This window comes from Anopheles bellator, chromosome 1, assembly GCF_943735745.2.
Source record: "Anopheles bellator chromosome 1, idAnoBellAS_SP24_06.2, whole genome shotgun sequence".
NCBI lineage: Eukaryota > Metazoa > Arthropoda > Insecta > Diptera > Culicidae > Anopheles > Anopheles bellator.
The window spans coordinates 2425785-2439818 of record NC_071285.1 but is presented as its reverse complement, the minus strand read 5'-3'; the positions used below and the strand labels follow the sequence as shown (position 1 = coordinate 2439818).

At 54.7% G+C, this 14034-nt stretch overlaps 4 protein-coding genes across 4 annotated transcripts; 2 read left to right on the top strand and 2 right to left on the bottom strand.

Moving 5' to 3' along the window:
- Positions 1-2320: 2320 nt before the first annotated feature.
- Positions 2321-4331, bottom strand: LOC131206564 (caspase-7-like). Its single transcript, XM_058199156.1, has 4 exons — positions 4303-4331; positions 3445-4239; positions 2710-3209; positions 2321-2643 (listed from the first exon to the last, which is right to left on the bottom strand). Exons 1-4 carry the CDS (start codon positions 4329-4331, stop codon positions 2321-2323), a joined length of 1647 nt encoding a protein of 548 aa, XP_058055139.1.
- Positions 4332-6952: 2621 nt separating this feature from the next.
- Positions 6953-12333, bottom strand: LOC131213229 (alsin homolog). Its single transcript, XM_058207230.1, has 7 exons — positions 11550-12333; positions 9266-10822; positions 8635-9205; positions 7818-8576; positions 7559-7738; positions 7348-7493; positions 6953-7268 (listed from the first exon to the last, which is right to left on the bottom strand). The coding sequence occupies exons 1-7, from the start codon at positions 12331-12333 to the stop codon at positions 7021-7023; spliced, it is 4245 nt and encodes a 1414-aa protein (XP_058063213.1). The 3' UTR covers positions 6953-7020.
- LOC131213254 (ATPase inhibitor A, mitochondrial) lies at positions 11033-11856 on the top strand. Its single transcript, XM_058207266.1, has 2 exons — positions 11033-11194; positions 11274-11856. Exons 1-2 carry the CDS (start codon positions 11142-11144, stop codon positions 11500-11502), a joined length of 282 nt encoding a protein of 93 aa, XP_058063249.1. The 5' UTR covers positions 11033-11141; the 3' UTR covers positions 11503-11856.
- Positions 12334-12805: 472 nt separating the features above from the next.
- Positions 12806-13823, top strand: LOC131213244 (large ribosomal subunit protein uL15m). Its single transcript, XM_058207255.1, has 2 exons — positions 12806-12955; positions 13032-13823. Exons 1-2 carry the CDS (start codon positions 12854-12856, stop codon positions 13785-13787), a joined length of 858 nt encoding a protein of 285 aa, XP_058063238.1. The 5' UTR covers positions 12806-12853; the 3' UTR covers positions 13788-13823.
- The last annotated feature ends 211 nt before the right edge of the window (positions 13824-14034 follow it).

Genomic DNA, 14034 nt, shown 5'->3' with positions numbered 1-14034 from the left:
CGGCCCGGTCAGTCAGGCGGCATCCGACACAGACGCGATCACCGCATCGTGAGAATCGATCTAAACCTCGGCGCAAGGAGGACCGCTCGTTTGCGCTTAATCGCATGCGGATCGCACACACTCGGAGCTCTCGGAGGAAATCGAACCCTGGGATCCTTCGACTGTGTCGGGGGGGCCACAAAAAAAAAACCCGGGCAGGAAATTGACCGGGCTGGCCGTGAGTTAGACAATTACACCGGCTGTGTGGTCCTTACGATTCCGATACGATTAGACGTCCGTTCCGTTCGAAGTGCTCGATTCGAAGTATAATCAAAGTCCGGGGCTTTATTTCGACAAACCGAACGAACGATCAACCCTCAACCCGCCACAGACCGCGCCGCCGCCGGCGGACGACGGAAGTCACATTATTCACTTATTCGCAAACTTGTTGGCCGTGGTTGGAGGGATACTCGTCCGTCGCCCCGTCGTGTCTGGCTCGCCGGCGGCGGCGGCGGCGGCGGCCGCGACGTGGAAAAAGTGGCAGTGGTCGCCTCCGTCGCCTCTTCCGCTTCCCGAACTGCGCGGCGCCGTATGTCACGCCGGAAGTCCCGAGAACCGGGGGTACGTTTTATGGTTATCTTATTTTACGAGACATTCGGCTACCGGAGAAAAAAATCAAGAGAAGCATCGTCCTTCTGATAAAGGGACAACCGATACGGTCTTTGTGGAAAGGATCATTTTTACACCAAAATTTCCCGCGTTTAAAGCTACAGGACGAGGACGCGAGCTACATTGTAACCGGTCGCGGTCGGCTAGGAAAGTGATTCCGGAAACGCTCCGGAACGGGTGCCAAAAACAATAACATAGACGCTACAAAGCTGCCATAGTGTCTCGAGCCATAAAGACCGCGCTGGAGCCAATGCATCATGTGGCCAGTTTGAATTTATTTTATTCCGCTTTCGCCCGGCCCATTCTCCGGCCCAGGGCTCCAGGGGGAGGCCCCGGGCCGATAGAAGGGAAATATAAAATACGAAATTGCAAATGCGGATGGTCCCGGCAGGGTTGAGTTAATTTGTGCCGCAACTTAGTGCCGGCCGCGGCCTTATGGGGATCGCCACCGTTTTACCTGTTTTGGCACCCGAACCGGTCACCGGCCAGCGGACCCGCGCAAGGGGGAGCGGCCGCGCTCAGGAGTGTCATCAGCATCCAGCCCCGTGTGCCAGTGTGTGCCATATGCGGGCATTCGGTGACTCCTTGTTTGGGCACCAGGACTGGTCTCGGAGCGGAGCGGAGCGAGGCTCGGCCCGGCGGCGGCGGCGGCCGAGTCGACTTTTGCTCCGTGAGGGCAGCACGCAAACTTGTTAAGTTCAATTATCTAATTAGTCAGTCGGTGAATAGTCAAAAAAAAAAATGGCTGGCAAGCATTGCGATAGAGACGTTTGATAATTGTTACGGAGTGATGGCCGCGGTGTAGTGGGGCCATCCGAACCCGATGTATGATTTGCCTGCGAGGCTGAACGTACATCGATTACTGTCGGGCGGGTTGAGCAAATGACGATGCAGGACCCCGGCGTGATTGCTTTGGCCACGAAGCGGGGCGTTGGAACCGAGGGGCAGAAATATAATAAATAAAATTTCCACACCGGCCACCGGATCCAGCCGATCTCCCGGACGATGCAACCGCAAAGAAAATGCATCAAGTGCGCCGGAGAGAGAGAGAGAGAGAGAGGGAGAGAGAGAGCGGTTAAAATTGGCGCAAAAAGTGGAACAAATGAACTGTGGACGGCTGGACCAGGATGAAAGACGGATGGAACGTCTGCGGGAACCAGCGCACACAGGAAATCTTCCGAAAGACACACCGCAAAGCACACCGGGCCGGGCACCGAAAACACGCCGCGCCACGGCCAAAAACGCGGAGAAGCGAAAATCGGGTGAAATAAACGGAAACGGAGCCGAGGAGACGGCTGGACTGGCCACTGGACGCAACTGCTAGAGAAGAGATGAAACGATAATGACCTTCCGCCTGGCTGCGTGTGTTTTTTTTCCCCTTCGTCCGGTCGGCGCTCGGAATCGCGTCTTTCGCCTGCGTCTTAATTGAAGACCGTCCTCCGTGTTCTCCGGAGGGTTGCGAAAAGAACTACGGAATGAGGAGAACGAACGGACGGCGTGCTCTCGATAATATGCTCGGAATGTCGCAAAGCACCGCAAACATTCGGCGTATGTCCTCAGCAGCCGGGAGTGCCCGCAGAATCGAGTGTGAATTATGTTCCGGGGCGATCTTCGATGGCCTCGTTTTATTCGATTTAAGGTACTTATGGTCAACTTTTGCTTTTGCCTAAGATTACGAGCGCGCATCGGGACAGAAGTAGACGGCTTTGGTGAGCGTGGACACGGTGACGGGCATCTGTTTCTTATTGTGCTTGGCCGGATCGCCCGGCATGTACGAGGTGTTGCTGGTGGCCACATCGCGCGCCACGCAGGTGAGCAGGTTTGACAGATCCTTTCCCGATCCATGTTCGCGCAGCGTCTTCACCAGGGACTGAATGAACCAGGACCCATCTTCGCCGCTACGATACGAGTAGTGTCCTTCGAACGTTGAGTATGCTATCAGGAGGTCGGGCGCCGTCGAAGTGGCGTAAACTTCGTTCTTTTCTTCCACCGATCCTTTGGCATCGGTCACAGCTTCGTTCCTGCGTCCCGCTGATGAACCAGCTGCGTCGGGTGTTGAACGTGTAACGGGTGCCTCAACCAAGACGCCCGGGTCCGTTTGCGTGCCGCGGCAAGCTTGAATGAGGAATATTTTCGGCTTCCCTCGGAGCGTCGGGCAAGCACTGTCCACGAACCGTTCCCACAAACGTGCCACTCTGTACGGAGGACGGTGAGGAGCCTGCGTATCGGCCGCCATCAGTGTGCCTTTCTCACCGTGGGTCAGCACAACCACCACCAGGCAATCGTTATCGGTGTGATTCTCCTCGGACACGCCTTTCAGGATTTCGAACACCTTGTCCTGGGAGGGATTATCGTGAGGGCGCACTCGGAATCCCAGCTCAAAGAAACTCTTTTCAATAGCGTCTCGATCTTTGTCACTTCCTTCGCGATATAATTCCGCATCGTCGAACTTCATCTGGTTCAGGATAATTACAAGGCCACCCCGATTCATATCGTACTTCGGGGGCGACAGCGTTTTGAGGTCCCAGGGTTCCGGGGCCGAAGACTCCGCCTTTTGGTTCCTTAAATGGGATTAAATTGAAAAATGAAAGGCGAAATATCGGTCAAAATGTCAAATGTCATCGGGAGATTATCTGCGCCACCTTGGATCACTCCTCTCAGTGACAGTTTCGCTAATCAGCCAGACGTCATATTTGTCTGGCTCCGTGCCGATTGGAGATTGGCGAATTCAGGGGGAAACGATTAGATAAGTGACCACCGGCAATGGCCATCGTTTGAAGCCGCCTTTAAACTTACCGAAAGTAGACACATTTTGTGAGCGTCGACATAGTGTACGGCACCGATTTCTTCTGATCGGGATCGGATGGGTAGTTAGCCACTGCCGCAGACACCGTGGCCAGCAGAGTAAGTAGATCCACAGTTTGCCCGTACTTTTTCAGGGTGCTGGCCAGCGAGTGAACGAACGTGGACCCTTCGAGGGGGCAGAGCGAGGAGCATAGTGAGTCGTGTGTTGAGAACACCACCAGCTGATCGGCCATCACCGGCAAGGAGTATTGTTGAATGGCGGACTTTTCCCGGGAATCTACGGCATCGGAAAGGCGCCGCTCTTGCCCCGCAGCAACCACTGGCTTATTTCGGGCCATTTGTAAGAAAACCAGCTTCGGTTTTCCGACCAGAGTCGGACAAGCGCTCCCGGCAAACGGGTTCCAGAGCTGCTCCACTTCGTAGGTGCCGTCGGCAGCATACAGTGTCCCGTCTTCACCGTGAGTCATAACAACCAGCACGACGCAATCGTTATCAGTGTGGTCTTTTTCGGCATACTTTTTCAGCACTTTGAACAACTTTTTCTTGTCGGGGTCGTCGAAGACGCGAACTTTGAATCGTAGGCTTTTCAGGGCGTCAGCAATCACGTCCCGATCCTTTTCGCTGCCGTGGCGGGCCGGCATGTCGGCGAAACGCTCATTATTTATGATGATGGCATAACCACGGTATTTATGATTCATTTTGTACTGTGGATCCTCGGGCGATGACGTTACGGCGAGTGTTTGTCCAGAGGCAGTAGAAGATTTTCCTACGATCTCCCTGTCGACCCTAGAAAAATGATACCAAGGAAGATAGTACGTACTCCGTCTCCTAACTTCGTCGCCGACTTACGGTCGGGAATCAGTCGCCGTCGGATTCATAACTCTCACTCGGGAACAGCTCAAGGGAATGTTAATTCGAATTCGAGTCGTACACGACACTCCACGGTTCACGCACTATTGCCAGCTGTTTCCCGATGGCAAACGTCTTATATTATTGCGTATCTCATTGAACACGTCACGATATAATCTTATCAATAACTTCTACGAATTCAAATTTATTATCGGTCTGTGCAGATTCGTGGATTACTTATTGACCGAGGTGGCAATATTCGCTTCCCGGTGGGGCGATGTTTTCGTTAGCCGCTTCCCCTGTTTCTACCCCCCCGAGGGCCGGGCCGAGAAACGTGTCGGAATGTAAACCTGATGTGCGGGTACACCGAGAAGCCTCGAGTCGGCCCGGGCTCGGTCATTGTGTTGTGGGCATCGTAATGTGTAGCGATGACATTTTTAAGGATACGGCACCATACGCGAAGAGAACCGCGAGAAAGAGAATTGGCGGCGGACGCCGATTGACCCCTGGGCGGTCAATTATTTCACAAACGTGTGGAATTAATTAAAGCACGCGGCGTACGTGATTTTCTTTGCCGCACTCGGAATCGGGACGGGTCCCGTGTCCGGTCGGGAGTTCCAGAGTTTCCCATTTTCGCCATTTCCAGTTCTTAATTACTTCATCAAATGCATTCCACGGAACGGGTTGAAATTCTGGAAACACTGTTCCCGCTTCGCTTCGCTCCCTTTTGTGGTGCTGGAACCAGCCATTGGGACTGATTGGCCGGAGCCGGTTATGGTCGGAGACCATTGTGCGTCGTCGGGGGTCGGTGAAGAGAAAATTGAAATTACTATTGACAGGACCACCACCACCGCTGGTCAGGGCGCAGAATTTTTGGCCCTCTCGCGAGGTTTCCCCTTTTTTTCGGAGGGAGCCTCATTATTTTAGCTCGCAATCGGTGGCCCCATCGGGCAGTTATCTAAACACAACGCTATAAACGGGACGTATGGAGAGCGTTTGGAGCGGTCCTTCGACACGAGGCTCCGCGGTGAAGTATGAAGCATTATACCAAATTTGGCCCAAGACGCATTTCGAGCGAATTAAACTAATCCGTATGGAGTCGCCTGGTATGCCACGTACCCGAAGCGTGGTCTCAGCGCTGAGCACTCCCTTGTACGGTGTCGAGGCACGCGCGAACAAGAGTCGCAACCGTGCACGGAGCATCCACCGTCGTGGCCTCGGGTGGATCGTTTACGCGGCCCGCCCCAAACATGTGCAGCGCGCATTAGCCATGTCCCCGCTGGCGGCGGCGGCGGTACAGGTACCGCCGCAGCGTGTCATTGCATCGCCGGCCACCGGGGGCCCCTGGAGCGGCTAAATCACAAATCAATTAACCATTTAGCGCATATTATTATTTCTTCTTCCTTCTTCGGCGTTACGTGACCGTCAGCCGGACCGGACCTGGCCGGGCCAGGCGATTGCGAGAGCGACCGTTTTCGACGTTTCGTTGTTTTATCGCAGCGCTTCACTCTTTAGCTCGCTCTTCCTTTTCCCGCCTTATCAGCCTGTTGTTTTCTTCTTCAACGAAAGTGGCTCAGGTTCGCCGGGGCCCCAAACCGTAAGGCCGTAAGCCGTAAACGAGCGCGCGTAAGCAAAGGTGCGAAACACGTTTCCAGTAGCGAATGCCAGTCCGTGGTTTTACGCCGCGCCGAGATCGATTCCTCTTCTGTCCGTCAGAGTCCGCGCGTTTCGAGTTTCGCTATAATTTTCGTAATTATTTAATGCCCTCACGGTGCGGTGCGGCGGATAAGGACGAAAAAGTGACCAAAACGAACGGCGACGAAGCAACTCCAGCCCGGCTGCCGACTGTGGTGTGGGGTGGATCCGACACCACCGGCGGCGAGGATTCCGAGGCTGGCCACCGGTGGCCTGCTTTCACCGTCGCCGCGCATCGCCGGCAGAATGATTTAATTCGCGTTATTAATCATTCGCAAACATTTTCCATCATAATTCCCAATGTTACTTGTTCTCCTTTTTCCTTTCCCGACTGGCCGCCGACTCTTTATTGGCACATTCTTTACGCACGCACGCTGGCGAATGGTTGGCACACCGGCCGGCCCCGGCACCGGCACATTCCGGCTGCGCATTCCTGCATAAATAATGCACCGCACCACACGGTGACCACGGAGTGAACCCACTGGGCCCCCGGGGGCTCAATCAAGGGCTGGGCGCTGGCTGGTGGCACAAAATTATGCGCTGGCCCCGACCCGCTGCTCTGCTGCTGCTGCCACCCAAAAGTGCAACGAAGCAGATTTGACGCCGCGCGCGCGCGCGCGCGCGAGGACTCGTTCGCGGGCAGGACGTCGTCGTGTGATTGCCGCCTATCATCGTGCGCCATTATCGTTATCATCTCTCGGCTCATTGGCAGAGGGAGTGCATAATTTGCCGTCCGGTAATTAACGTAATTTATTGCCGCGGCCACCACGATCGCCACCAGTCGGTCGGTCGGTTTCGGCACCTTACACTCTTCCACCAACAACGAAGCGATCGGATTAATGGACTATGATAAGATGTGTGTGTGTGTGTGTGTTTGTACGAGGAAATCCCCCTCGATTCGCGTAAGGACTTGAACAGAGTTTATTAAATTTTTGATACCAATCAACAGAGCACTACACAAACTCTCTCGCTCGCTACCTCAACCTAGGGCCCGGGATACAAGAGGGCCACCGGTGGCCGGTTTTACGGCCCGCCACTGGCTTCGAAGGTTTTGTTAACAAAAAAATTATCACTAATTATATGCTGATAGGACGCCTTCAGCGTAATGAGACAGTAGTCGTTCGGCGTGTTCCGGTAGCTGCTACCGTAGTCGTTTTGCATCAGATCCTCGAGCAGGCTGATCTCGGCGCCAAGCTGCGGCAAGTTGGCCTTGATGACAAGCCAGATGATCAGCTCGAGCAGACTGTCGGCCGCTACGTCCATCCGCACCTCTGCGGGAACAACATTAGTGGGCTTTATTTATTCACTCTGTTACTGCCTCTTATCGGCGTACTCAGATTCCGCACTTACCCTGTTCCTTGCAGGCTTGATCGACGAGCGCGAACGCTTCGTTGATATGCTTGATCATCTCACTGGGGCAGCACTTTTCACGGAATCGATTCAAACTGTCGATTGCCTGTTGATATTTCGGGTGATGGATGATAGGTACTAAGGCGCTACAAATGGCAAGTGAACGAGTCACACAACGGAAGAACAACAGCCAAGCCCCAAAGAAACGTACCGGTTAATATCGAGAAGCTGGACCAAATTGTCGTCAGTCTTTTTCATGCATATCAAAATGCGTTGGCGATAGATTTCGTCGTTTTTGCTGCACTTGCTGGCGTACAGGACGAACAGTGCCGAGTAGATGCCTTGGGTGATCAGAATGGGATACAGCAGACTCTGGTACGACACCAGCTCGCTGTGGAGAGACGCAGAAGAGGAAGATGATTGAGTCGGCGGGCTTCCAAAACGAGAGGGCTTCCGGTACCGGCACTTACTCTCCGACCATTATCGAGTCTTTTGGCAGTGCGGGAAACAAAATGGTCAGCACCAGCGTATAGATCCGGCTAACGATCGACATCCACTCGTTCATGGCCGGCTCGCAGAGGATCGAGTGCGGAGTGTACTTCCAGCAGCTGTACGTCGAGTAGAAACAGTTCGACAGCTTCTCGAACAGTCCGTGCAGTGGATGGTACACCGATTGGAAGGCATCGGTCAGGTAGCTCTTGAGCAGCTCCAGCCCGTCCCGGTCGAGCGAGGTGATGCAAAAGTCGGGAATAAAGTCCAAATCCCGAAACGGCGACAATCGCTTCGTACCGCTGCTGGCGGGATTGAGCATAAATTCGTCTTCATCGCCACGCGACGCCACGGAGGAGAAACTTTGGACCGATATCGTATCGACGGCGCTGGCGGACACCGTGTGGCCCACCGGCGATGAACCGTTCGCGAGCGACAGCCTCGAGTCGGACAGGCTCGAGCGGAGCGAGCTGAGGGACGTGTTCTGCAGCTGGTAGCCCCACTGGCAGATGGTGGCCGCCTGCCGATCGTCCGCCACCTGGCCGTGGCCCACCTCGAAGTTGCTCGCTTTCAGTTGCTCTTTTCGCTTGGCCCGGGTCACAAAACTGGCCACACGGTTCCACACCTTCTTGATGTCCATCCGGCGGATCACCACGATATCGCTCGTGCCGAACAGTGTCTCGTGGAAGCAGGCGAATATCGACGACCACTTCCGTTCCGCATTGATCTTGAGATCCAACCTGCAATCGGGGGTCGTAGGTAAAGTAAGGTAAAGAAGGGAACGTGCGGAAAACCTACATCGGAACCTTGTTGAACACCTGATCCATGGCCATGGTGGCGTTGCTGATCTTCACGTTCTGCCAGGTGCCCCCGAACATACCGGTCACCGTGTGGCCGGCCACTTTGGTGTTTGAATCGTCCAGCTCGAACTGCTCCGATCCGATTTCGCGCTCCGGGTGGAAGAAAACTCCCCGCCCGAACGGCCCATCGATCGTCAGCTCGCCCTTGTAGTAGATCCCACTCGGGAAGATCGCCAGCCCGCTGGCGGAATGTGTGAGGACATCGTTCGCGAAGAAGCCCGCATAGTACGTGCCGTTCGTCGTCACCAGGATGCCGTTGCCGTGCTTCTTGTCGCCCATGAACATACCGATGTACTTGACCCCGTTCAGACTCTCTTCGATCACCCCGAAGCCGTCCTTCAGGTCGTTCACAAAGTCCCCGTTGTACTGGTACGAGCTGGTCGCCAGCGTCCCGAAGCCACTGTATTTGTCCGCCTTGAAGTAACCCTGATAGCGGAAGTAGTGTGTCGACCGGTTGCTCGTCGTCTTGAGCCGCCCGTAACCATCGTATTTGGCGTTCAGAAATTCACCTACAAGCACACGATAAACGGTCAATGATTCGAGGCGGGGCCGACATGGCGCAAGCTTACCCTCGTAGATGGTGGAAATTCCAAACACGGACCGGTTCATGCACCCGTACCCCGTGATGTTGCCCTGGTAGAACTCTCCGCTGTACGATCGATCGACGCTCGTCAGTCCGCCGACACCCTCCATCTTTCCGGTCAACCACATGCCCTCGTACTTGGTTCCCGCTAGCCGCTCGTGCCGCTCGCTGAAGGTGTACCCGGCGAACCGGAACACGGGCTGTTTGTCGTGGACCTGCTTGTCCAAACAGTGCAACAGTTGCAACTTGAGCGCTGCCAACCAGCGCCCTTTGTCCGTCACGTTCAGCGTGTGGCAGCGCAGTGTCTCCTCCGGGGTCACGATGGTGATCATGAAGCGGTGCTTCTCCTTGTACCGGCTGCGCTGCAGCTCGCTTACCTCCGAGGTAATCCAGACCAGCTTCAGCGGGTATTGCACCACCTGCACCCCGGACAGGTAGCAGAACAGATCGTTGAACAGCACGAACCGGGGCGACGAAGAGAATATGTTCACGTCGAGCAGCTTCAATGGCACTTCGTTCGAGTCCAGTATCATCCGGCGGTGCGGCTCCTTCAGGCAGAGCCATCGTGCGTTCTCCTCGCGCTGCCAAAACTCTTTCGTCGCCTTGGTCACTTTGCCCAGCTTTTCGCTGACCTCTTCGTTGAGGAAACGGAGCCACTCGGACTTCATCGACAGCAGGGTGGCCTCCATGGTTTGCGAGTTTTGCTCACTGGTTATCAGCAGTTCCGCAAGATCGATAAGGTTCGGAACGTTATCGAGAAACGTGCTTAGCATTTCACGATTGTGGGCCGTCATCAGACCGACACACTCGTTATCACAGTAACACTGCAGGATGGTTTGGTACAAGTGAAGCATTTCATCGTGCAGCACGATCGCCAGCAGACGGCCTAGGTCCTGGTGCACCAGGTACGACCGGAGGGACTTTACGCCGAGGAGCATTAAATAGAAAGCGTTCCGACACGAGCGGTAAAAGTGCATCTGCGATGCGCTATTGCTTTGGGACGACGCCGCCGCCGCCGTTCGGGACCCGTTTTTGACGTCCAGCTTTTGCACGTAACCCAGCAGGCTCTGCAACGTCGCCTGCTGTCGGGTGTAGAGTTTGAGCATCTCCTGCTTGACCGGCAAGTGGTTCACGAGGAGCAAACTGTCGGTGGCCAGCACGAATGGAATGTGATCGGGAATGGCGAAGCCGGCGTGAACTTCTGGTGCGGCTACGCCGTAGCTCAGCCACCGCTCTTCGTCGGAACTGGATTTGAGGTCGCACACTTTCAGGTCGTTCGTAAGAACGTACGTCTGAAAGTGGCCACTGCACACGTCTAGCACGTGCGGGAACGCACCGCACACGGTCGGGGTGCTGGAGATTCCCGCCACCGGGGGCTTCCCGTTGAGGGGCCAATTCTTTTCCATATCGCCCCACAGCAGCACCTGCCCTTCGATCGTCAGCACACAGGAATAGTCGCAGCAAGAGGTTATCTTCGCCACATTGCATATTTGGAGCTGGTGGATTTTATCGCGCCGTATGTGGTCCCCAGTTCCCAATTGTCCTGTGCGGGGAGAAGAAGCATAGCATAGAATGAATTGTGCGGAAAACGCCGATTAAATGAATCAGAGAGGATGCTGCACCGAAATGAACGTAAACAAGAGCGCGGAAAGGGTTCACTCTCACCGTGAACACCGCCGACCGGATGAGAGGATATGTGTTGCCGTGGTGACTGCACTAAAAATAGGGTCCTACTAGAGACGTTTGGAAACTACGTCGCACTGCTCTTTGTCGGCCGATCGCAGTGCACGTAGCTTTGGCGAACGAACAGGACCGGTCAGTTTATTGTCTTTAACCGCGAACCTCAGCGTTACAGCATTTCCATGTTAGTCACTTGCCACCGACTTATCACCCGGCTGTATCCATCGTCCTTGAGGTAAGACACCGGAACAGCGCACGTAAGCGCACTATCGAGACGGAGCGTACGCTTACGTAACCCGTCACGCACTTCACAGATTGGCGAAAATGAGTCAAGTCGGTGAATTGGGAAGCGGTGCCGGAAAGGGAGGTGGCGGCGGTGGCTCCATCCGGGAAGCGGGCGGATCGTTCGGCAAGATGGAAGCGGCACACGAGGAGGAATACTTTTACAAACAGCAGCGTGAGCAGCTGCAGCAGCTTAAAACGAAAAGCAACACCCCAGCGGACAGCTCCTCCGCTGGTGCTGCTGATCCGGTGAAGCAGTAGCACCGCCTTCGGAACGAGAGAGAAAAAGGACGGGCACTTGGACTTACCTTTGTTGACCTTACCGAAACTGGCGATTCCCGTCCTGTGCAGCATGTGACCGTAAACCGATAGCTCATCGATCGACGCGTTTAGGCTCGGCCCGGCGGGCGAAGGACGCCCTCCTGCCTCGCCTCGGGCACCCGGACGGAATGGAAAGTCTTCGTACACGTTCCGCCAATCGCCGTACGCGGCAAAGTTATCCTCGTGGTTTAGCGCGTACCGATCGAACACGAGATCCTTTTTAATACTACTGTACACTTTGGTAGGCTTTTGTAATGAAACGATGGCGAAATCGATGCCCGCGGCTAGCTGCTGCACCCAATCCCGCTCGATTTCGTGCACTTTCGTGAGCTGATCGCAATTAAAGACACTTCCGAAATCACCTTGCACAAACAGCTGCCCGTCGGCGGCCAGCACCAGCAGCCCGTTGTTGTTGCAGCACACTCGCTCAAACCCGGACCGGTCCGGGAACAGCCGGGTCCAGTCTCCGAGTGACCCATTCTTGCTGCGATGCACCGTGCCGTCGGTGGACCGTACGTAGAAAACCCAATTGTTTTCGGTATCAAAATCGAGCACATCGCAGACGACGGCACTGAACACAATCACATTTTCGGTCTCGGCTCGGAGCGTTCCCTGTAGGAGCACTTCGTTCGCGTCCAGGAGGAGATACGATTCGCCTAGACGACGGAATTTCACGGCACACGCAGGTTCGTACTCGGGAGGGAACTGTACCACCAGCTTGCTGGCCTCGGTTAGCTCGCGGTAGATGGAGAGCACTTCCGTTGTGGTCATGATGCGTTATCTCCGACACCACGGCGCGCCCACAGTACCTTAGGTGTAGGCGAAATTCACATAATCCGCACCGTTACGTACGCTTTGTTCGGGACACGAGCGGACCCAAATGTCTCGTTTTGCATTTCGCACTGAAAATAGCTTTTATCTTATCACTTTCTGTTACATATGATCACGATTTCGCTTCCCGTGTGCTGCTTTGTTATTGTTATGAAATTTCACGCTGACAGCTGTTTCCTATTGACAGCTCTCGCACAGGGTGGCTCAGCCATTTTTCATCCCCAAAGTATTTCTTTCATAGTGGCTTTTTAGTGGTCAGAAAGTTAAAGCATTGGAGACATTTGTTATCAAGTGTAGGAGTTTTTAAAACACACATTTCTTTGCAACCCATCGAAATCATATTTAAATCAGCGGTGATTCGGCGGGGTTAGCTGGCAACCCTATCGGGAGAAACGTCAAACGCGCCGCGAGCCGTGTGTTGTTTTGGTGCGGCCACCGCTAAACAGAAAGTTTTGTGAAAATGTCCGTGAAACACACCACCGAAAAGGCATTGCAAATGCTCCGGACGTTGCCCCGCGTAACAATCGGCAACATCCGTGATAATCCACAGTCCAAGCAAAGGGTACGTACTCCAGGGGCCAACTCCCTCCGACCCCGTCTTTTGGTGCACTTTACATAATCAAAACATTTGCACACAGCAAAAGCGTGGCCGGGCACAGCACGCCGGTGACAAACACGGGGCCGGTAACAAGGGATCCGGCCAGCGGCAGAATTACATGCGTCTTGGGTACGAGACGGGTAACACTCCGTTCTACACCCGGTTCGGCTACGAACCGTACTACAAAGGCCACCACCTGAAGCGTGAATATCCCCCGATCAGCCTGCGCCAGCTGCAGAAACTCATCGATACCGATAGGCTCGACGTGCAAACACCGATCGATTTGACGTCCATCTGCAACACCGGACTGTTTGAGATCCGGCCCGATCGGCTACACTACGGTGTGCAGCTGACCGACGAAGGGGCGGACGATTTTCAGGCCAAAATCAACATCGAAGTGCAGCACGCTCCGGAACAGGTGATTGCGGCTATCGAGCGGAACGGTGGCGTAATCCGGACGGCTTACTACGACCCCCACAGCCTGTATGCCGTGGTGAATGCGAAGAAGTGGTTCGAAAAGGGTGTCCCCATTCCGAAGCGTGCGCTGCCACCGCAGGATGCGGTCGAGTACTACACGGACGCCCGCAATCGAGGCTATTTGGCCGACCCGGAACGGATCAGCCACGAGCGGCTAGTGTTGGCCCAGAAGTATGGGTACGCGCTGCCGAAGATCGAAGAAGACCCACAGTACGAGATGCTGATCCAGTCAAAGGACCCGCGACAGATTTTCTACGGTCTGCACCCGGGTTGGGTGATCAGTTTACGTGATCGTGCGATCATCAAGGCGAAAGAGTAGCGATAGAGCGATAGTCGAACATAAACGCATACACGGGCGTAGATACTGAAACGGTCTTCTTTTAATGTCCGTCAACGATAATCCGATTCTTACGTGCACTACTCTTTATCATACATAGGCCAGCAGGCGAGACACACCGGTTGTACCGGTACCAGCCTCTCCCGTTTCCCGCTAATGTCCTATCCGCTAAAGCTATGAAATAACAAAAACAACAGCATGCGCCCTCCTGCGGAAGGTATCGCTCGCG